This window comes from Cavia porcellus, unplaced genomic scaffold (genome assembly GCF_034190915.1).
Source record: "Cavia porcellus strain 051 isolate PalLab524CR breed Dunkin Hartley unplaced genomic scaffold, mCavPor4.1 scaffold_1, whole genome shotgun sequence".
In the NCBI taxonomy this organism is placed as follows: domain Eukaryota; kingdom Metazoa; phylum Chordata; class Mammalia; order Rodentia; family Caviidae; genus Cavia; species Cavia porcellus.
Genome location: NW_026947484.1, coordinates 93,714,538 through 93,738,066, shown reverse-complemented (window position 1 = coordinate 93,738,066; position 23,529 = coordinate 93,714,538). Strand labels below are relative to the sequence as shown.

The 23,529-nt window shown below is 40.2% G+C and overlaps 3 protein-coding genes and 1 pseudogene across 3 annotated transcripts in view; 2 read left to right on the top strand and 2 right to left on the bottom strand.

Annotated features, from left to right (window-relative positions):
- Haus6 (HAUS augmin like complex subunit 6) overlaps positions 1–1,182 on the top strand; it is a 35,915-nt gene extending 34,733 nt beyond the window's left edge. Inside the window, exon 17 of the mRNA XM_003472241.5 lies at positions 338–1,182. Within this exon, the coding sequence (XP_003472289.1) occupies positions 338–378 (41 nt within the window). The 3' untranslated portion in view covers positions 379–1,182. The remainder of the gene's footprint in view (positions 1–337) is intronic.
- Positions 1,183–6,558: 5,376 nt separating this feature from the next.
- Positions 6,559–8,189, bottom strand: Rraga (Ras related GTP binding A). Its single transcript, XM_005004705.3, has one exon. The coding sequence runs from the start codon at positions 7,903–7,905 to the stop codon at positions 6,964–6,966; it is 942 nt and encodes a 313-aa protein (XP_005004762.1). The 5' UTR covers positions 7,906–8,189; the 3' UTR covers positions 6,559–6,963.
- A 7,355-nt stretch (positions 8,190–15,544) lies between these two features.
- LOC100713294 (large ribosomal subunit protein eL43-like) lies at positions 15,545–15,983 on the bottom strand (annotated as a pseudogene).
- A 1,094-nt stretch (positions 15,984–17,077) lies between these two features.
- Saxo1 (stabilizer of axonemal microtubules 1) overlaps positions 17,078–23,529 on the top strand; it is a 99,130-nt gene continuing 92,678 nt past the window's right edge. Inside the window, exon 1 of the mRNA XM_063251685.1 lies at positions 17,078–17,817. Coding sequence (XP_063107755.1) covers positions 17,768–17,817 — 50 coding nt within the window. The 5' untranslated portion in view covers positions 17,078–17,767. The remainder of the gene's footprint in view (positions 17,818–23,529) is intronic.

Here is a 23,529-nt window from a genome sequence, read left to right as displayed (position 1 = left end):
TACTGGCTTACTCATAATTCTGTTCACTTTTGTGTGTTGGAAAATTTTCATCATAAAAATTTAAAAAATTGCCCTTCTTAAGTGTTAGGACATATTTAAAGTCAGTGATACACTCAATTTACCTATGATAAATGCTGGTATTTTGAAAAATATTCTAGGAAGAATCTGATACTCTCTGGAGAAAGATACTTCAGTAAGAAAAATGGTAACTTTATCATAGTTAAGAGTATTTCCACAAGATGAGCCTTTTCAAACTAAGGAATTTGCTTTTGCTTGGAATCTTTTTATTTTTTGGTAATGTTGTTCATCACTTTCTTTTTTAAAATCAATTTTACAGAAGAAGAAATCATGAATAAGAGCCTGGATGCAAACAAATGACTCGACAAGCTGATGCAGTACCTGACTAATTTAACTATGATGTATTTAAATTGAAGCTGTGTTGCAGAATGGAAACTGATTTATAACTTAATACATGTTGGAAGTGTAACACTATTTTTCAAAGATGTATAAAGATCCTAAATACCTTTTAGCCTCTTGTAATGTTTTTAGATAAGAAAAGTGTATTTGTATATTTTTCTTCATAATGATATGAAGATGAAATGTGAAGTTTTTTGAAAGCAAGTGTCAAGTTATGGGAAGTTATTTTGTTATTGTGAATAATCTTGAAAGCATTAAGTAAATAACAAAAGTAGTTTAATTTATAATTTCAGTTAATTAATATAAAGAAGCGTAGCTTTTGATGTACTGCTACTAATTGGATAAACTAATAGCCACTAAATATACTCATCTTTCATTTTAGAGAACTAAAACACTTAATTGGTTCTCTATGGAACATTCTGGTACTAATTAAAAAAGTGAGAAAAGTAGTACCTTGGGATCTTTGTCAAAAAGACAAATTTTAAAATTGTCTAAAATGTTCTAAATTGATTTAAGGATTATTCAAGTAGATTCTGAAAGTCCAATTTGATGGAATAAAGTACATGTGGTAAGTAAAGACTAGGGCAGAGATTTAGAGAAAAGGAAAAAGGTGGAAGATGATGACACTTAAGGAAACTGTCAAACTATAAATCCATTCATGGGGTTGTATAATATTTCTATTTAGTCTAATTTAGACTGCAAATTTAATGCTAGTTTATATTTTAACAAAATGTGTAAATTAAAAAAAATTATTAGCCTGTTTAATTGTTGGTGATTTTTGGCGGGGGAGGAGTAGGGTGCTGTTTTGGGGGAAACAACTAGTTTTAATTGCTGTTATTTTGCTGCTCAGAAATTATTAAAAGTTCCCAGGTGCCTACAAAAAGATTCCAAAATATCTTTAGAAAACTGAATTTGAGTTTAAGTAACTAACAACATTTGTAGTCTTTTATCTCACTCTTTTAGGCCTACTGGCTTAGAAATGGGTTTCTAGCATGCAAAGGAATATATACCATCACCTCTGTGAGCTAGGAGGAATGGAACAGGCATTGGAAGAGTGATCCCCTTCAGTACCCTCTGTAGAGCTTCACTTTGTAACTATTAAAATCTTGTTCTCTAACCCATAAGAATCTGGTGAGAGAAAGAAGGTGGAAGAATTCTGAAAGTAGATGGGTGTAATTCTCTCTCTTCAGTTGGACTGTCTTTCTTCTTTGTCAGTTACTTGTTGTGTTCCAGTTTGAAAACCAGTCTTTGGCAGTGCTAAAGAAAAGAAGGTGATGTGTTGATATTTCATCACCGTGGCCACATACCTGAGAAAAAAGTTTAGAGGAGAAAACTTTGATTTTGGTTCATGATTTCAGAGGTTTCAGTTCATGGTACACCGATTCCATTCCTGTGGGCCTGAAGTGAGGCAGAGCATCATGGTAGAATGGTGTGGTAGCCAGAACGAAGAGAAAGGGCAAAAGTCAGAGAGAAAGGGTCCCCACCAGAGTATGTGCCACACCTTTCAATTAGGCCCCACCCTCTGTTGTCTCTTTATAATGCCATCAGACTATGATCTCAGCAGTGGGTTAATCTACTTTGAAGTTAGAGCCTTCATGATCCTGTTATTTCTCAAAAGCCCATCAGCTGGCAACCAAGCCATATACATTTGGGGAACATTTCTAATCTAAACCGTAACAGGTGCCATGTTCCTTTATTTATCAACACAACAAGTTAAGGACTTCGTAGGTTTGCTGGAAATCATTCTCTTCTCCTTTAAGAAACCTCAGTATCTTTAAACACTAAATTGGTGTTTGGGAGGGGTAGGACTACTGTTTGATATTTAATACATATTAATTCATTATATAGTTGCAACTCTAAAGTGGTACTTAGTCTTACACTGGAAGTCAGAAAACTTAAATGACTTAAGAACTGATTGTGTGAAAATGATAGGCATTTTTTTTTTTTAAAAGAGGTAGGGGTCTTACTGTGTAATCCAAGCTAGCCTTGAATTTGAGGTCCTGCTGATTACAGGTGTGTACTACACACATGGATTCTGACAAATATTTTTTAAAATACATGTTGAAAGTAGGATTTAGAAGTCTACACTGTTTTCTAGTAATTCATAGGCTCAGTAAAAAGTTTGAGAACTGATGGGGAATAGAGATTACATTTAGCTCTGAAGTACCTTTATGAAGCAGGTATTCTACTGCTTTAAAGAGAGTTAACTATCTTAAAATTAACGAACTGGTAGAGAAATTCAAGTTCACCAGTAAAGTGGGAGGTCCTTAATTACTGAGACTCAAAGATGAAGCCAGATGCAGGGCTGCAAAACTGTAATCCTACCTACTCCAGAGGGTGCAGCACGAAGACAGACCAGCTCAAGTAAATTCCAGGATGCTGGCTTCAAGAAAGGTTTGGGAGTGCTTAGTGATAGGGCCCCTGAATTTGATCCCCAATACTGGAGGAAGGAATCTGTGAAAAAAAAAATCTATGAATACTGAATTTGTAAAAATCACACTCTTACCTGTGGTATCACAGCTGAAAGTCTGATGTTCTTTTGTCTTTCCTGTGCAGTACCATCATCTCAAATCTGTTATTCCTTTATAATCACTGACTAGCTTGTTGCCTTCAACCTCTTCCCTAGCCAGTACCTCCTGTACAGTTGCTTCTTAACCATAAGGAACTGCCTTGGTGTCACCTCCTTGTTTAGAAACCCATTAAGGGCTCAATACTAACCTAGGATTCAAATGTAAAGGCATATAAAATCTCTTCCATTGGTTTCCTGTATTTCCCTTTCCACTGATATCCCACTTTCTACTGAAATGTTTAAACCTGGATGCTTAGAAATCTTGAATCATGATTTTGAAGTTTGAGTACCTTATTTTTCCCTTGAAGTTTATCATAGGTATACAGCTCTTTTAATGCTCAAAAAAATCTCATTTCCACTTTGAAGTCTTTTATCTATATTCATGTGCCTATTCCTTCCTTGAACTCTAGTTTTTATTTATTTAGAGTTTTATTGCTTTGTTTTTTCATGGTTGTATCTGATCTGTTGTACTTACTTGCAGTACTGGGGTGGAGCCAAGGAGTGATGAGCTATATTCAGGGCCCCTTCCCTTCGTTTTTTTAGATAGGGTCTCACTAAATAGTTCAGGCTGAGCGTGAAGGCACTACATAGCCCAGGTTGGCCTTCAATTGGTGATCCTGTTTCAGCCTCCTAAGTGCTGGGATTACAGGCATGGCATACTATGCCTGGCCCCCCACCCTTTTGAGATAAAGACTCACTAAATGGCCTATTATAGCCTTGAACTTGCAATCCTGCTTAAGCCTGGGTAGCTGGGATTACAGGTGTGCACATCTGGCCTGTTACAACACCAGTTACATATATACACACACTTGCTTATATTACAGGTGTGTGGAGTGTGTATGCATACACATAGATACATTCATACATTCCAGTATCAGGTATCATTATTAGCAAATACTTAAGTATCGGAATTTTGTTTTTTCCTACACAGTGAAATGGTACAGAGGGCTTGGATTTTTTTTCTCATCCATGACATTACACAGAAGGCGTTCTACTTTGGTCACTGTTAAGATTTAAAGGTATATAAGCTGACTTCTACATTAAGTAGGTAACAGTATGTCCTAATTATATTGCTGTAACTGATGCAGGGATTGAACCCAAGGCCTCACACACACTAACCATACTCTACCATGTATAACCTTACCCTTACTTATTTTAAATGTTTGAAGATACACAGAATGTTACTGACCATGAAAAATATTATCAAGTAGAATGAATATCAAGTTAAAGAAACATTTTGAAGGAATTTAATTGAAAACAAGAATACTGACAGGTATTTTGAAACCTTTTCTTTGCCATTAGTTTCTCAGTGATAAAAGGGGAAGTCAGTACATTATCTAAAGGAAAAACGGGGATTCTTGAGACTCTTATTAAGGTAAAGCGAACCCTAGCTGAGGATACAGCTCAGTAGTATAGCATTTGCTTAGCATGTTGCAGGCTCTAGGTTGAATCCTTAATACCAAAACAACCAAAAACCCCCACAAAAAAAAATGTATCTTTCCCTTACTATGTGTATACTTGTGCAGTTCAGGCTGGCCTTGAACTTACTTTATAGTTCAGGCTGGCCCCAAATTTATGCAGTCCTCATGCCTCACCTCCAGGATGCTGGGATTACAGGAGTGTATCACAGGGCCTGGCCCACTTAAAAGTATTTGTTAAAATTTTCTTTTGCACAAAGTTCAGATAGATAGTAGCTTTAAAGAACACCTCCTTCTGGGGCTGGGGATTTAGCTCAGCGGCATAAGCGCCTGTCTTGCAAGCAGGCAGTCGTGAGTTCGATCCCTGGTACCAATAAAAAGGAAAAAGACAAAAAAAAAAAAAAAGATCACCTCTTTCCTTATGCACTGTGAACTGGCACCCTGGGTTTGAAATACTTGTGAGTGCTGTACAGGACTATCTTTAAGTACGTTCAATATACTGTCTGGAGTAAACCTTCTGTATTATGCCATCAGTCTCTGGAATTTCCTGTATCAGAGAACTGTAACTTGCAAGCCATAAAATGATCATACAAAGGTGTAACAACTGACCAACAAAATAAATTTGAGAGGGTCAGTGGTTCAGGTAAGAGTATTCATTGTCACCATCTGAATTACTAGATTTACATGTAGCTTTTTTTTTTTTGGTATCAAACTTAGGATCTTGCACTTACCAGACAGGTGCTTGTACCACTGAGCTATCTCCCTGGCCCCCAAAACATGTAGTATTTTAAAAATTGTATCTGTGCAATTTTTATCAACTGAAGTCTTACTGCCGGTGATCCTACTTAGATGATTCTTCATGGGTAGAGACCCCTATCATCACATCTGCTGCTAGAGGATTTAATAAATTTTAAATAACTTTATAAAGCCTCAGAAACTTAAGATCTATATTTGCTTTCTACAAAGACATTGCCTCATCTGTAAAATGAGTTGATCAGTAGTCTCTTGGCTCTAAAATACTTAAGATTCACTTAAAACAGCTATTACCAGAACTGGAATGGTCCATCTTATGTCTGTTTCCTAATTTCAGTTGTATCACATTGTCAACATCAAAGTAGTTACCACAGCATTATTCCCTGAAAGTACTTAATCTCAGAATGTTAGCTATTAACCAATTTCCAGATAATATGAAAGTGATCTTACCCAAAGTAAGCAAACGCTATTCTTTGAAAGACTTGCTTAACCTCCTGGATTAGCATCTTCAGATACATAAAACTGCAATTATTTAAGGGAGTAATCTACAACTAAAAAACTAGTTTTTTATGATCAACTTTCTGTCAGTGGAAGTAATATGGTGGGGTGTAATAGGAGGGGGAAGTCTTTAGTTAGATGGCCTTGATTTACCTATAACAACACAGATAAAAGCAACATACTTCACAGTTTGTGAGATAAAGATAAATGGACACTAAGTACTCAGTTTATTTTTTGAGACAGGCTCTCTTTATTCTAGGCTGGCCTCATACTTGCAGTTCTGACTCAGCCTCCTCCAGGTGCTGGGATTAAAGCATACACCACTACTCCTGGATAATACATGGTATTTAAGAGGGCTCAAATACATATTTAGATAGGGCCAGGTGTGCTGGTACATGCCTGTAATCCCAAGACTACACCTAGTTTGAGGCCAGCTGAGACTACTAACCATAGTGAGTTCAAGGACAGCTTGAACTATATAATGTAACTCTGCCTCAAAACAAGACAAAAAACCACCCTAGACTACATGCAGTAATTTGGGGGAGAAATGGCTCACTACATGGTAATAACACCCAATAGTACAGGTTTTATGCTAGGCACCTTTTTGAATGCTTTGCACATCTTTTTAACATTCTATGAAGTAGTGGTATTAACTATATTTTACAAATGAGGAAACAAGCTCGGTAAAATTGTCTCCCTCAAGTCCACAGAGGTAGTAAGTGAAAGATCACAATACTAACTCACTACATAGCCTAGCTGAGTCCCATATTCAACCACAGCTGCTATCAAGCCTCACTAATACGATGGGGCTAGGCTCACAAAAATCAAGTTGGCTACATTTGTGGGCAGTAAGAATCTCTGGAGACACTTAAGCACCTTCAAGTTATTTAGAGTAAGGCCATATTTTAAATTGCTAACAAGAAATGTTTATTCATGATTAAAGCAAAGAATGTGTAAATGCATTTTTAATATCTTGTTGATAAAATAGTAACATCCCATCTTTGCAATCTGATAATACAGGAAGATACTGGTAAAGGCTTTCATGTGCATATCATAACCAGGCAGTCAGAACACACACAAACCACGTACTGTAGTGTTACACCACACCAACTTTTCAGAAAAGCCATCTTGAAGCTCTACTGGATAGCTCAGTAAATAGTGCCAATGTTTAGAGAATTGGAAGAAACAAATGGAAGTAATAAGCAGCACACATCTCAAAGACCACTTCTAAGCATACGACATCATGAATATTAAAAACAGGATACGGAAAAAAAAATACGCATCTTCATAACGAGCATTTGGCAACATTTAACGCATCAGGAGACTGTGCTTGGGGCCATCCACTCTCTCTAGCTTCTCAAAGTGTTTCCTGGCATTGCGAATGTTGATCAGAGTAGCGGCAGAAGGGATGGAGGGATCCGACATAACAACCATCACATACGTGTTTGATGTGAAGATGTCGATGAAAGCAGCGAAGTTAGAATTCCTAACTTCCATGCTCTGAAAGGAGGCGGCCAGCTTACTGCAGCTCAACTTGAATTGCTTAATAATGTTGCTGATCTTTTCAAACCGGTGGACGTCACGCTGCTCTTTGCACTGGTAATGAGAAATCACCAAGAAGGTCGCTCTCTCAAACAGCAGAACTTCATCAGCCTCAATAATTTGAGCAAAATTCCTTAGGTTCATCTCCAGCTGCTGAACGTTGGGAATCAGCTGATAGACAATACTAGACCAGGCCTTGTAGAGCGTTTCATCCCAGATAGATGTTCGAAAACAGGCGCACTCCAGTGGGCGAGACAAACGCCTCAGGTCTTCCTCTCGCTCCTTAAAAATCAGGTCACGCTGATCCTCTTGAACTAGATCCATTTTGTGCACCAGGCAGAAGATTTTGGCATCTGGTGAGTTCTGGAGGATGGCCTCCAGACATGACTGGTAATAATGCATGTCCTTTTCCAGTTCGCGGCTCTCTACATCGAACACGTAAATCAAAACCTCGACATTTCGGAAGATGTTGTCTCGCTGGCTGGTGAAGTAATTTTCCATAAAGGTGTCCTGACCGCCACAATCCCACAGGTTCAGCACCAGGTTCCCTAAGAATCGGACGTGGGAGTGCTCCACATCAATGGTGGCACCCAGACGCCTGGTGTCGCGAGCAATATAATTTGCAAAGATAATGGATCTCATGCTGGTCTTCCCCGACCCGCTCTTTCCCATCAACAGCACCTTTTTCTTCATGGCTGTATTTGGCATCACCGGCCGGGGCCGCCGCGGACTGGTTCTGAGGGCGCGGCCTAACTGTAGCACCGAGGGAGGGGCGGGAGAGGGCTCTGCGGGCTGGACTACGATCCGCGAAGTAGTGCAGTCGGGGAAGCCAAAAGCATGAGCTCGAGTCGAAGAGGCCGCAGCGGGGCAGCTCTCAGAAGAGAGCGCTTGGGAGAGCCAGCTGTAACCCTTTTAAACGCTAGCTTTGCAGCGAAGCGAGCACATAAGTTCCGGCCGCCATCCACTACCGGGGTGATCTCGTGAGAACGCTGCGGTCTCGCCGCCCCCTACTTCCGGCGACGATCTCGCGAGAACTCAGCACCGTGTTGTTTCTACGGCTTGCTGAGACGCAGGTACTTTAAATGAAACGTAGTAGCGGTGACAAGAGAGACGAAATGGAAGAGAAAACCAGGAACTCTGTGCTTTTTCTGCTTCATGTGAGGGTTTTCTTACAAGGAGGTGCGTGCGTGGCTGTCGGGAGAATTCTGCCCTCTCTTGGCCAGAATCCCCACAACACCGCTACCACAGCCGTCTGGCTTGAGTCAAGAGGGCTTTTGGCGAGTGAAGGGGAGGGAAGGCCTGACTTCCTGGGCCACTTAGGGAGGCAGATGAAAACTGTACAGATGAGGAAAGAAGTTAAAAGTGATTGCTCAACGCTGCTAGGAACGTTGGTTAGTGCTTTTTCTCCTGGTTAGTGCTTTTTCATTTCCAGACGAGTTCCTGTAACACATCTGATTGTCTCGTAATCTTGGACTTGAGAGTTTATAATCAGAATTCCAAAATAGCCAGGTGTGGCGTTGCAGGTTTGTAATCCCAGCGCTCTGGGAAACGAGGTAGGAGGATCGCAAATTCTAGTCCAGCCTGGGCCACATAGCGATTTATTGAGAAGGGTCCCGGGGAGGGGAGGGGAACCAAAAATGGTGTGGTGGCTCACTCCTGTAGTCCCAGCACTTGGGAGGCTGAGGCAGGAGAATTGTTTGCAAGTTGGAGACCAGCCTAGGCTACAAAGTGAGCCCAAGGCTAGCCTGAACTGCACAGCGGGACCCTGTCTCAAAAAAAAGGAAGAGTACAAAACAGAAGAAAAGGAAGACTTGGGGGTGTAGCTCAATCGAACAAAACAAAAACAAACCCCAAGGAGTTTGAGAAAGTTGTAATGTGGGACGTCATGCATCAGCCCCCTTCTCACATTAATCCTGGGGATGAAAAACGTTTAAAGAGACAAAATCCAAGATTTAATCATCAAATTAGATTGAAACTACAGAATTGACTATAACTCGTGGTGCGTTCACAGACGAGACTAAGATTAAATAGGCCAAATTGAATAGTAATCAGTTAATATTTATTAATAATTGAGCTCAATGGCGAGCCACTAGCAGTCCACTAACAATGGGTACGCTCCAACCAGCTGGCCCAGAAGTGAAGCTTGCATTGCTGTTTAAGGCCTTTTAGCGTGATGGGAGTTCTGCTGGTAAAATTTCACAAGAAACAGGTGGCTTTTTTTTTTTTTTTTTTCGTCTTTTTTTTTATCGGTACCGGGGATTGAACTCATGACTGCCTGCTTGCAAGGCAGGTGCTTAGGCAGCTGAGCTAAATCCCCAGGCCCTTTTTTTTTTTTTTTTTTTTTTTGCTGTTTGTCCCTTTGGGGCACGTTTACCTCAGTTTCCAGGGCAGTTTTTAGGACAGATGTTTCCTGGTATTTACTCATAGACCTAGTTTCAGTATGACCTAGTTTCGGCAAGAATCCCCTAACCATAAAGTTTAGTCACAGTTCAACATGGAGGCGATTAAGTAGACCAGTTTTATACTTAACCTGTAACACTCCCCTCCTTCGATATGATTCTTAGTCTTCAGGTAGGTGAATGAATCAGTGTCCTATTATTCAGAATAAAGCAGCATTATCATCAGGATGTTGAAGCCTCCTAAGTTAAGATGTTTGAGGCTTATTTTTAAGCCCTTTTCAGGTTGCATACAAGGCCGTACAAATGCAGATAGTCCATTCCTTTCATTCAAAACATTTGAGTGGCTAGTATGCATAGGGCACTGAGTTAATTTGTGCAACAAGCTAAAAATTGGTCTTTTTTAAAAAATGAAAATAGGATGAAATATCACAATGGAAAATGTTACGTGGAAATCGCTTAGTATATTCATACTCAGTCTCACTTCCTTGGGGACATTTCTTCTGCACCATTGGAGTCTGCTCCACAAGTGCTGTTCTCTTTTCATCATCATTTTGGGTTTTCCCTTCCATTCTTTTGAGTTAGCGTTGCAGCAAATTAATCAAGGCATGTATTCTCTCTCTCTCTCTCTCTCTCTCTCTCTCTCTCTCTCTCTCTCTCTCTCTCTCGTACTGAGGATTTAACCCAAGGACTTCACATTGACCTACATCCCTGCCCTTAAAATTTTTCTTTTATATTGATCTTGCATACTGCAACTTTGCTGAATTCATTTCTTGTTTTTCTCCAAAAAATAGATTTAGGAATTCTACATAAATGATCCTGTGTATACAAATAAAGATAGTTGTATTTTTTCTTTCCAGTCTGGATCCCTTTAATCTCTTTTTTAAATACAACTTGAGTCTCTTGTGGGTGAGAAATGTAGGCAGAGGCAGCCGTCATCTTGTCATAGTCATTGTGTTGGTGTGGGGGGAGCTCTAAGCAGTGTGACAGCCAAAGCCGCTTGACAGTATCCTTTATTAAACTGTGGGAGTTTTCTTAATTTGTTGAAAATTATTTTCAAGGATGAGAGTCAGAAATGCTGACACAGCATCAAGGGAGAAGGGAATGCTTCTGTATGGTTAGTGGGAATGTTAACTAGTAAACCACCACAGAAATCAGAAGGTCAAAAACTAAAAGTAGAAATTCCTTTGAGCTATTTCCCTTTAGGTACCTTCCTGGAAAAGTAAAGGTCATCATGTTACAGTGATATGTGCTCACTCATGTTTTTTTTTTTTTTTTTTTGGTCTTTTTCGTTTTTATCGGTACCAGGAATCGAACTCACGACTGCCTGCTTGCAAGGCAGGTGCTTATGCCGCTGAGCTAAATCCCCAGCCCCCCTCACTCATGTTTTTAGCAGCTTATATGCTTATCAACAGATGAGTGGATGAAGATGTTATTTATATACAATGGAGTACTACTCTGACATAAAGAAGGATAAATGTGAATCATTTGTAGGAAAATGGATGCTCCTTGAGACCATAATGTTAAGTGAAATAAATCATACACACACAAGTTTACCACATCATGAGGTAACCCAAACTATAAAGAGCAAAATAAAAGATAATTATAAGTAGGGAGATCTTTTTCAAATGTGAAGGGGAGCAAGAGATGGAGTGAGAAGTAGGGAGGAAGGAGAAAGGAATTTTAAAAATAATTGAAAAAAATGAAAATAGAACTCTTGCAAAGAAAGTAAGAGTTGGAACAGGGAGGGATGGGAATGGAATGGGACAAAAAATGAGAAAAAGATATGTATATGTACAAAATCTCCCCATAAATGTAATTATTATATACTGCAAACATATATTAATAAAAAATGATTTTCATTGCTTGTAAATGCTTTTTATGAATCTGTTGAGAAGATTAAGTTGGTTTTATTGTATTTGGTTTATTGATGTGTCATACTGTATTAATTGATTTGCAATGTTAAAACCACCTGTGCTCTTTGGGATAATCCTCTCGGTCATGGTGTGTCATCCTTATATATTGTTGGCTTGGGTTTTTTTTTTTTTTTTTTGGTATTGGGGATTGAACTCACAACCTCATGCTTGCCAAGCAGACACTTACGCCACTGAGCTATATCCCTAGCCCTGTTGCTGGATTTTTGTTACTGGCTAATGTTTTAAAAGGCTTTTTACTTATATTCATGAAAAATATAGGTCTGTAGTTTTTATGTGACATTTTTTCCTCTAGCTTTGGAATCAGTAACATGGCCTCTTTGAGTGAATTGGGGAATGTTCCTACCTTTTTTGTTTCCCTAAGAGATTATGTGTAAGATTTTTTTAAATTTAATTTTAAAATTTTATTTTAGAGAGAAAAAACAAAATTTCAAAATAAGAGGAAACAATGGTTAATGCACTGTGTACTGTTATCTTTAGTTACTCTAAGATACAGATATTTAATTGTCCAAAAATATCACAAATCTTTCAATCAGTTAAGAGAAATCAGTAGTATAATTGTCTTAACTATCATACATGTATGCATACACACACATACTTGTTTTTCCCTGTTTATGTGGAGGATTGATATTTATTTCTTCCTTAAATATTTGTTAGAATTCAGTAAGTCCCCCATTTTTCTTTCTTGATACTTGTAGTTGTTCCCTAATGACCCTCTTGGGTACCCTGGCTCTGCAGATCCTCTCTAGGTTAGGTTCCATGAGGGCACTGACGTGTGTCCTCATCACTGACCACAGTTCCTAGCTCATCATAGGTGATCAATCTGTGGAATGAATGAGAGGTTGAGTAGAAGTCTGCCTTTCGCCAGTTCAGACTTGAGATTCAGGCAGCTGGAAGAAGAAACACAGAACTGTAGATTGGGTTAAGCATCTCAGTCCATCTGTTCAGCCACACAGGGGGCTCCCAGCCATTGTCTGCACCCAGCAGTCCTCAGCTGCTGTCTCCATCTGTACTGAACTACACAATAGTGACCATGTGCCAATAATGACCTTGATCATCTAAGTTCTTTACACTGGACAGCATAAACCTTGGCTACAGAAGTTATTTGCCTGGGTTATCAGGAGATCTGTCTGTCTGGGGTTCTGCTCACCCACTGCTTCCCAGATCCCCTTCTCTTCAGTGTGAAGCAAAGTACTGCCATCGTGCACTTTTACGTTTCCTACAGGATCTCCTCTGCGTCTGATGGTGGGCTAGACTTCTCTTGGTGACGGTGAAGTTTAGGGATCCTAAACAGGTAAAGCTGCTAAAAAGACAGTGTCCTGATAAACTGCTGTGTACCCAGAAGAATAACTGAATTTTCAACAGAATTCCAGAAAACTTAGGTCTTCAAATGGTACACAACAATGAATGTGGGGTTGGGTATGCTATAAAGCAACAGAATAAAAGTTTTACAGCTCCACTATCAAATTTACTAAAATATTTTGTGGAAAATGTTTAACAAAAATGGCCATGTTAAGATGTATTTTTTTCCTAATATGGTGGAGGGATCAAACCCAGGCCACGGTAGTTGAGCTACTCTCATGGCAATAAATGTAAAATTTTAAGATCAGCTACTGCTTGCAGTGGGTTCAGAGCTCTCCATCTTACCCATTCATTCTTTTTGACCTTTTATCTGGAGGACAAGTTTGCAAAGACCAAAGTGAGTGAATCTGAGATTTATTGCTCATTAAGTAGCTGTGGGGCTTTCTTGCTTGCTTTCTTGAACCCGGACCTTCACACCAAGTGCTACAGCCTCAGCGCTTTTTAAAGACAGGGTTCAATAAGCAGCTAGTTGCTCACATTAGGGTCAAAATTGTGATCCTCCTCCAGCTTCCCAGAGTTCTGGGATTACAAGTGTGTGCCACCACACCTGGCAGTAATGTGATCTTGAGTTCACTTCCTAGCTTTAGTGTTCTGATTTGTAGTATGAATTTGATATATTTGTCAAGTTTTTATCTGTGATTAGTTCATTGTCAATATTTTATACTAAATTCTAGATTTGCTTGAGAAAGAGAGATGAGGACTTTGTGAACAGAACCCAAAACTACACAAGAAATAACATTAAGAATCAACAAATGAGGTCATATCAAGTTTTAAATTTCTGCACAGCAAAAGAAACAACTGAGTGAAGGGATAACTTACAGAATGGGAATTTTTTGCCCAACTTTTCTTCAAATAGAGGACTAACATCTGGAAAGAACATAATAAAATTAGATCTCCCAAAATAAAAGACCCAATTGAAATAATGGGTGACTGGAAGGAATACATACTTCACAGAAGGAATGTAAATGGCCCACAAATACAAGAAGAAATATTCAGTGTCACTGGCTGTTAGAGAATGGCAAACATTAAGAAGTCGAGTAACAATAAATATTCACTGCAGGTAGAAAGGAATGCTCCTACACTGTTGGTGGGGATGTAAACCAGTACAGCCACTACAGAAATCAGTGTGGGGGTTCCTCAAAAAACTAAAATCAGAAATTGCTTTCAACCCAGCTCCTAGGTATTTTCAACTGCTAGGTATTTTCCTGGAAGAGTTAGAGACATCCTGTTGCTTTGATACATGCATACCAATGTTTATAGCAGCACAATTCATAATAGCCTAATCTTAGAAACAGCCTATATGTCCATCAACAGATGAATGGATAAAAAATGTGATATTTATACACAATGGAAAATTATTATGCTATAAAAAGGTGAATTTGAACCATTTGTAGAAGAATGGATGCACCTGGAAGACAATGGTAAGTGAAATTAGACACATAAGCTTAAATGCCATGTGGTTTCTTACACAGAAGGAGAATAAAGAACAAAAAGGAAAGAAATGGAGTACAATTGGAGCACTACTCTGCCAAAAAGAAGATAAGTTTTATACATTTGTGGGAAAATAGATGCATCTCATGACCAGAGTTTTGCATGAACTAAATCGGATACAAGTTTATACAGCACATGGTTTCTCTTATATGAGAAACTCAAAATATAAATAAGGAACATAAAAGAGAGATAATAGAAAACAGGAAGATGGAACTTTTGCAAAAGCAAAGGGGACCAAGAAATGAAAGGGGAGGGCATGGGGTGGGAAGAGGCAAAAAAATTAACGTGTGATGTGCAGGCACCAGCTCACCACAGTCACTGTAAACACTGTGTGCTGCAAACATGGATTGAGAGACAGGAGAGCATTATAGAAAAATATCTAGAATGGTCTGGTGAATATCAAGTGACAATAGTTTATAGCTGGGAAATTTTGGGTCAGGTTTAGTGAGGTCTTTAGATGGGTTAGTGCACAGCAGCAAGAAACTACAGGCAATAAGTATAATCAGGGCACAGAGAGGCTGTTCTAGTGTCCAGCACTAGCCAGTAACTTGCTGGCCATTGTTGAAGCTGTTATCCACTCATTGTTTACCTTTCAAGATCTCTGCCCAGCATAGGAAGCAGGGATACAAGCAATTGGGAGTGCTAGGGTAGTTGACAAGGTAAATATCCACAAGGGGCATTTGAATGGAAGGGGGCATCTGTTACCACGCAGAAAGCTCTCTCTGATTGCAGTATGACAGAAACCACTTGGTCAGGAGGCAAAATAATGGTAGGGAAAAAACCTTATTGTGATAAATTAGGTGATTATGAGATGCAAGCACTCTCAACCTTAATGAGCTATCCCACTGGGTGGCTGATTCAGGGAAGGTTTATATAGCAGATGGATGATCAGACTGGTGGGCACCTTCTCACTGGTGGTGGCCAAAGGACACATATGATCCCAATCACCTAGTCACAAGATGTTTCCCAGTTCTGCAGATCTCAAGAGAATGCAGATCATTATTTTCTGTGGCCATTCCTGTCGCTGACTGGCTTGCTCTCATGCAGTTCAGCATATTACACAATGGACAGGCTAATGGGGGGAGCTGCCCCAATACCTTCTTTCTGAACAAGGAATGACACAAACTGCACCTGATTATTGGGAAAGACAAGGGTCATGTGGGGTTAAATAGGGAATTGGGTGCAAGAATTGGGTTTCACTCTGGAAGATTCATGGGTAATATCTGGGCAGTTGGCAAGAGAAGGTGGTGTCCAGCACTCTAGTTTCTCTGGAAGGACCCGGTGATATCTCCTGAGCACGGCAATGAACGGCATGTGGGCTCTGCTCCCCTGGCCTTTCAGTTCCCTTAGTCTTCTGAGGGCCAATTTGACAGTGATCACAGAGGTGGTATTGTAGGTCCAGGAATCACCAGCCACTGTTTTCATGTGGAAACCACAGTGGCAGATCCATCCCTATATCCTATTTCTTCATTTTGGTCTTAACCACACAGGTGTAGTTGGCATACTAGCTTATTTCAATTTTCTTCACCATTTTCTACAATGAGGCACCATAACAGGCCCCACATTTATCAACAATGCCTGCCTTCTTGGTGTGTTTGGCCATGTCAACGCCTGTCTTAAGAATGGAAACTTTGCTCTTCTCTGAATCTACCATTTTAACTTTCTAGAACTGGACAGGGAATTTTTTTTTCCTGTAAAACTTGATACTAAATATTTTAGCTCTTGTTGGCAATGAAACAAAATCAAGAATACTTCTACAGTTTAGACAAAATTTAAATCTTTACAGACACTAAAACTTGAATTTTACATGTTTTATGCACCATACAAAGTTACTTTAAATTTTCAACCATTTAAAAATGTAAAAATCTGGGTACAGTGGTGCAAGTCCATAATCCCAGCACTCTGGAGGCTGAGGCAGGAAGATAGCAAGTTGTTTAGCTGAACACAAATATACAAGGTGAACTGGGCATGCAGGCAATAGCTTGCTGACCTTGGTCCTAGAGCCTATCATTAAAAAACCAAGCCAACAACCCCAAATACCCAAAACTCTTTTGCATATCAAATGTCCTGCAGTGCAGGATGCCTCTTGACTCATTCACTAAAATTACTGAAAAGAATTAGGAAGTATTGGCAAGAAAAATGAAGACTGTCAGTACTTTAAGCTGACATTTCTCACAAGCAGGAAGTCACAAACATTTTATCACAAGCTGAGTGTCTTGGCTTTGCTTCAAGATCAGAATCACCTGGTTTGGGACGGGGGCTATAGCTCAGCAGTATAAGCACTTAACTGCCCAGGGCAAGGTCCTGAGTTCAATTCTCAGTACAAAAAAACAAAAACAAAACAAAAAAAAAAATCAAAATCACTTGGCTTTGTTCTGTAGAGGTGCTGAGGACCAGGGAAGCTGACAGACACAATACTAGATGGCTGGACAGGGAGAGCAAAAGAATTGGTGAAATCCCAGTCCTTAGGGTGAGGTCTCTAGCCCAGCAGCTTTGCTTGAAAACTTGGAGGAAATGCAAATTTCAGAAACCCCAGACCTCTTGAAGAAACTGCGGAGGTGGGGGCTAGTAATCTTGTTTTTACGAGGCCAGGTGGTTTTGATGTCCACTAACACTGGAGAGCACTGCTCTGCACCCACCTGAGCCAGAAAGGCCTGTGCGCTCTTCAACAGCCTTGTTTCCAACAGACACCAGAAGCCGAAGCCAGATGCATAGATTCTGCATCAGGATCTGGGACTGGGAGTCAAGGCCAGACTTCCAGAACCAAAAGGAAGCCTTTCCATAAAAAGGGGCATCAGGGAGCCAAGAGTTAGAAAAGCTACCCATTGTGCTGGCCGTGGAGTTTGCCTCCTCTTTTGCACACACGACCATGATATTTTGCTGTTTTGGATACTTTCCACAGCTGTCCATGCATCATTCTCCGTCTTTCTTCCAAGGTCCAATGAGGGAAGACTGTCTTGGGCCACGTGAGTCCCCAGGAGCTTCCCGACCTCACAAGCTACACTTGTGACGCCATGGCCACTCCAGTGTGTGCCCCTCGAGGCCCTGGAGACGTCACAGAGGACTCTTGTGGCCTAGGCACACCCGGCTTCCAGGGGCCCGGCCGGCCGCTGCAGAAGCGCAGTCCGGGCTGCAGGGACAGCGGCAGAGTGCAGTGGGAGCGGGTCGCCCAGGCTGGAGCGCTGCCCATGTTCCGTGCTGCTCACTTGCCCAAGGCCTGTCTCAGGAAGGGAACAGACCACAGGATTTTTTTTTGCAAAAGGGCCGTTTAGGTTTTGTTTCGAGCAACCATTCCCAACCTCTACCAAGGCCCTAGACCATAAGGTTCCTCCCACTACCAGGCGGTTGGGGTCCATGAGGAGGCTGCGACTAGGGGTGCTCTGAGCGATGATGGCCCCCGCGAAGAGGAAGTGCATCTGTGACTTGTGCTCCTGTGGGTAAGTGGCTGTGCCGGGGCGCCTGTATTTTCAGATTGCCTAGGGGGCCAGGCTCTTGGTGGGGAGTGTGTGGGAAGGCCTCACCCCACTGCATAATTCTGCAGCGCTGCGGTGAATTTGTCTAGTTGTCATTTTATTAGACTGCAGTGTTGTCAGCTAGCATTTCGTGGCTCCGCGTTGACTCAGTCTGGGTGAACGCGGCTGCCTTCAGGCCTTATTGTCTGTGTTCTTTCTCTTGAGAACTGCGCCAAGTTGAGCAAGAGTCAATCTTGAATAGTTCGCACTCCTGTTCCCCATCAAGTAGGATAACCGAAGGCTAGAAAAATTCTGGTCAGGTTGGGTCCTGCCTTGCTCCTTAAGTTATAATTTTAAAGAAAAGATAAAAATTCATGCAATCAAATTTCTTATAGTTATTACCTTTTTTTTTGGTTAGAGAAGTATAAAATATTTGTAAAACTTGTTTCCACATTGTGTAGAGTTGAACCCGAGTAAGAAAGTGAAAATACTTTTGCAATCTCTTGTCCCCGTATAACAGGGTCTTTTCCTGGAAGATGCCTTTAAGGAACATGCTAGGATGAAGCATGACAAAGATAAGTGGCTTCCAGGAAAAATTATGGGCATTCGTCAAAGTTCTTTGGTTGACCAGTCAGTCTCCTATGGCTCACTCAATCTGAGATGTGCCTTTGATTTGCTGCTGAAGACAGGTGTGAGGTGCAGGGCTGGGGCAGGGGCAGGGGGAGGGGGAGCAGAGAAGCAGCAGGCAAGAGAGTGGGTTCTGTGGTCAGCTCTCCTGGGCTGTCACTTGTATCAATTAAACTTCTCTGGGTCATAGTTTCCTTATCTGTGTTCATAGTACCCATGTCACGGCACTATTGTAAGGGTTAAATGAATAATATCTGTAACTACCGGCAAATAGGTTGTGCTTAATATGTGTTAGAGTTCTGAAATTTGCAAAAAAGGGCTTGCTACCTGTAATATGTTTCATGGAAAAATAAATGTGTATCGGAATTAAGGATCACTCCTACTAGGGTAGGAATATTGCACATGTGTCATTGATGAAGCCTGTCTGCTTATTAGTCATCTGTGGACCCTTAAAATGAGGATGATTGCTCAGGCTGTTAAATTGGCAATCTCCAAGCACTCCTCCATCAGCAGCCGCAAGTAATTCTGACCATTTGCCAGGTTTGCAACCACTAAATTCTACAGCAGTGATAAACCTTTTAGAGATCATGTGCCCAACCTGCTTATTTATTACAAAGTGCCAACACTACATTTAAACCTGAACACTGAGGTTTTAGTTTAGAAAAAGCAACTCATACATCTTTAGTCTTGAAAATAATACAATGCGTGCCCGAGGTTCACTACTGCTGCTGTAGCGCATACAAACGTGGGTCTTGCTGTCAAGTTTTGTTAGATGAGATCACAGCAGTGTCTAGTCTATGGCTAACATTTTACATTACCGGGATAAGACTTTCTCTAAGGCTCATCTCTTCTGGGGCCCTTTTCATCACCCTCCTGCCTCCTGTTGCCTCCTGAGTTTGGGATGGAAATCTATGCAGCATAGCTTTCGTCTTTGTGCCATAGACAGTCTGGGTAGCAGGCAGGAATGCTCAGAGCAGGTGCACAGTGAGAGAAGTTCCCAGGAACCACTTGCGGATGTTTGATCTTTGGTTATTTCCTCTATCCCTGCAAAGATACTGCTTCCCTTCAGATACAGTCTGTCTTGAATTTCTTCTGTTTCTGTTTCTATCCCACTGCTTTGTTTTCTTGTCAAGAAACTCCGGTTTGACACTCAGTGATCACCTCTCCTTTTCTTCTGACTTCAGTCTCATTCCCACCTGGTCAAAGTGCTTATTGCTCATCTGACTCATTACTCCTGACTTCAAACTAACTGAACATTTACCATTTTCCTTTTCTTCAAGTATTCGCCCCATTTATGATTCCAGCAAGCTCCCACTTACCTTGGCTTAAAATTTTGAGCAATCTGTTATCTTGTCATCCTTAACATTTACTTTTCTCCCTAAGTCTGGTCCCTCCTCCTTTGCAATGTTTCTTTAACTTTTCCTTCTTTTATTCCCATTGTTTCTTCTCTGTTTCTTTCATTTTTATGTTGGAGAGTGATCCTAATTTTACCTTTCTAGTCTGCTCTCTTACATGAACTACTCCTGAATTGGACGGGGCTTCTTGGTATCCAAGTGGACTTTCTATAGTTTGTTCCTTACCCTAGTACTCTCTTTTCTATAGTTATTTCCTTTTCTGAAGTGCATGTGTTAATGATGATTAGAGCTTATACTTAAGGTTTTATACACACCAGTTCCCCAGTAAATGCAAATTTAACAAGAAAATTAGACATGCCATATGTCCAAAATGCTCATGGCAAACAATCATTTTACATTCCTGCAAATAAAATTGTTTTTACACTGTAAAAAACTGCATATATTCCTTTTCCTCCTGCTTTCCGATCTTCTTTAAGGCCCTGCTTCATTTTCAGTTCTCCCCTAATGCAGTCCTGCAGGTTCCTATATGGGGGAAGTGGGGAAAGCCCAAGCCTATGTTCTGGTCTTCTAGTTATGTGTCTGGAGGATTCATATCTCTGTTGACGGTGTACTCTTGGAAAGCAGAAACCTTGTTTTCTGTGTGTATGTGTGTGTGCACTCTGTGTAATTCTAGCAAACTATTCTCCATATAGCAGATGAAACATATCTTTTTGAATAGATGGAGGGGTATTTTGGGAATGTGATAAAATGCTAGAATGGATTAGGGATACAAGATCTGGGCAATGATGCTATCTAGTGTGGTAGCTACATGTGGCAATTTTATTTCAATTATCTAAGATTAAATAAATTTAAAACTTTTGTTGTTTAATTGTGCTAGCCATATTTCAAAGTGTTCCAAAGCCATGCGTTGAATGACTATCATAGTAGACTGTGCAGTATGGAACATTTCCATCACTGTAGAAAGTTCTACTAGTATTGATTTTGATTCTCATTATTATATTTGGAAATCTCTACTGATGCCCAGTTCAGTGAAACCTGCTCAGGGGACAGTGGAGGTGGAAAGAGGAATTTTGTAGATGTTCTCTAAGCTTCAGGAGTCTGGTTTTTTTTCTTTATTTTCCAGCCTGTGGTTACAGGAACAGGTGAAGAAAAAGCTGGAGAATCAGCAGGTGTGAAGAACTCACTAATTAGAGGCGAGAAAGTGCTTCAGGGGGAGAAGGGAGATTGTGGCTTCTAAATAACTCGATTTTGGTTTCTCTGTTTTTAAATCCAGAGATTTGTGGTAACCCAGGCCTACAAAGGAGCAAAGGAAGGGGAGCCCAGGTTTATTCACCCTCCCTCTCATTTCCTCTTGAAGTGTTGACTGAGTGAAGTTTTTTTTTTAAATTAGCATTTGTACAAAAGAACAGGTTTTATTGTGAGCGAAGATATCTTTAATGTGCTTTGTGCCGAGGGTTTTGAGGGTATTGAACTTTTTAGTGAGAAGGCCAGGGCTGCTCAGGGGACTGGATTACAAAGCTTCCATCCGCCAGCGCTGGTCTTTCCGACAAAACGTGCCACGGCCAACTGTTTGGAATAAGTGCTCACATTTAGCCACAAGATGGCAGCCTTCTCCCAACCAATTCTGCTGTTCAGCTGAACCACCTTTGGGATTCCAGGTTTTCCTTGACTTTTATATTTTCAATATATTTACCTTAAGTTTTTTTTTTTTTTTTGTCTTTTTCATTTTTTTTTTTCATTTTTTTTTTTTTTACCGGTACCAGGGATCAAACTCACGACCGCCTGCTTACAAGGCAGGTGCTTATGCCGCTGAACTAAATCCCCAGCCCCCTTAAGTTTTCTAAAATGATGCATTAGTCAGAGTTTAAGGCCCAGAAGATTTCAGGAAGGTGTTATTCCTTGAGTAGATTGCAAATTACGTACAAAGCGAGGACATTTTTTCAAATATCTAAACCTAAAGATTCTACATACTCAAAAACTTTTCAGTGAGCTTCACAGGTTTAATAAAAGCAGAAACGTTTTATGCTATCAAGCTCCAGGCTCTTCCTTCACAACACTCTGCACTCCTTTGCTTGACAATCAAAATCTAGCAATTGCAGTATTACCATAAAGGGTTATATGCCTTTTTCAATACAGTCAGGACAAAGTAAGCAAAAATAGTCATAGGTTGTAGAAATGCAGTAAAGTTAGCATTTTAAAAAACCAGCCTGCTCAATTATCTTGACAGCAGAGCACGGTGGTGGTGGTGGGGGCTTGTTTAGAGTGGAGTGATTCCACTTTTGCACAGGAGAGGATAACCTGAATATCCTCGGTGTCTCCCATTACTGAAAACACATCCTTCACCATTAGAGAGTCTTACACCATCTTACATTTCTATAGTGTTTTGAAAAATTTTGGAAGTATTTTCTCATCCATTGTTATTTTACTGAGTGTCTCCCAATATGGAAGCATTGCTTTGGAAATGCAATTCCTTGATCTTAGCCTATTTTTCCTGGGGATGTTTTGGTTTATTGAAATGATGTTCCTTCCCAAATTAGTAAATTTGAACCTGGGATTGGAAGTGAGTGGCTGTAGAATAAAATGAAATGTTAATCAGCTTTTTAAAGCTGAAAAGGGTCTTAGTGGTTTCTAACTTTTGTCTGCTGATAAGGAAGTTGAAGCATCGTGTTTGGTTTTATTATGAGGGCACCTATTTGTTAAGCTTCAGACACAATTTATGTCAGTCACTTAAATTTTATTCACCTGTCACTGTGTGTCAGATACTGCTGGATGTTACAGTTTCGAGGTGTACGGTCTATCTTCAAGCTGGACTGGCCCATTTTGGAGTGTAAATTACAAACGAAGGCTCCTGTTCCATTGAGAAATATTATCTGATGTAAAAAAGTAGGTGTAATTCTAAAAGGCTTTTAGTAAGGTAATATAAATAGCAAATCTCTCTCTTAGGATTAAAGTTTAATAATGCTGGGGCTGGGGGTTTAGCTCAGCGGCATAAGCGCCTGCCTTGAAAGCAGGCAGTCATGAGTTCGATCCCCGGTACCGATAAAAAAGGAAAAAGACAAAAAAAAAAAAAAAAAGTTTAATAATGCTACTTTCTAAAGTCCTGGTAAAAAATAGTTGTTAACGAAGGGATTGACATGGCTTACTTTTATATCTGATTATTTTACGGCTTACAGTGCACCATTTAAAAGTCTTTGTGCAATCTTGCAGGAAATTCCAGGACTGGGTAATGTATCATGAAATATTTATGCAGCATTGGTAGTATGCGCAGCATTTCATAAGAAAGGTGGTCCCAGAGAGGACCTGCAAATTGCTGCAGAGGATGTGGATTCGGGTCTTTCACAGTGCTTGGGGAGGAGGTGATCTCTGGGGCAGCCCTGTATCTGCAACTTAAATCAGTTATGTTAACCAGGGAGGAACTTGTTATTTTAATTTTGAAAAATATTTTCTTCACATTGATGGAAATTTCCTTAACCTTAGATTTTATTTTCTTAGAATCTCTGTTACAAATTAAGAGGAAGAAAAAAAACCCGAGGACTTGGTTTGATATTACATGTTTCAAGAATTCTTGTTTTTAATTTAAATAAAATTGCCTTCATAAATTCTGATTAAGAAAGAAAGAAAAGACAAAGAACAGGCTTCTTGCAGATATTTGCTGGTGACTTTTTCTTCACCAGAAACCAGAGGTGGTGGTGGTGGTGGGGTTGTTGCAGTTTAA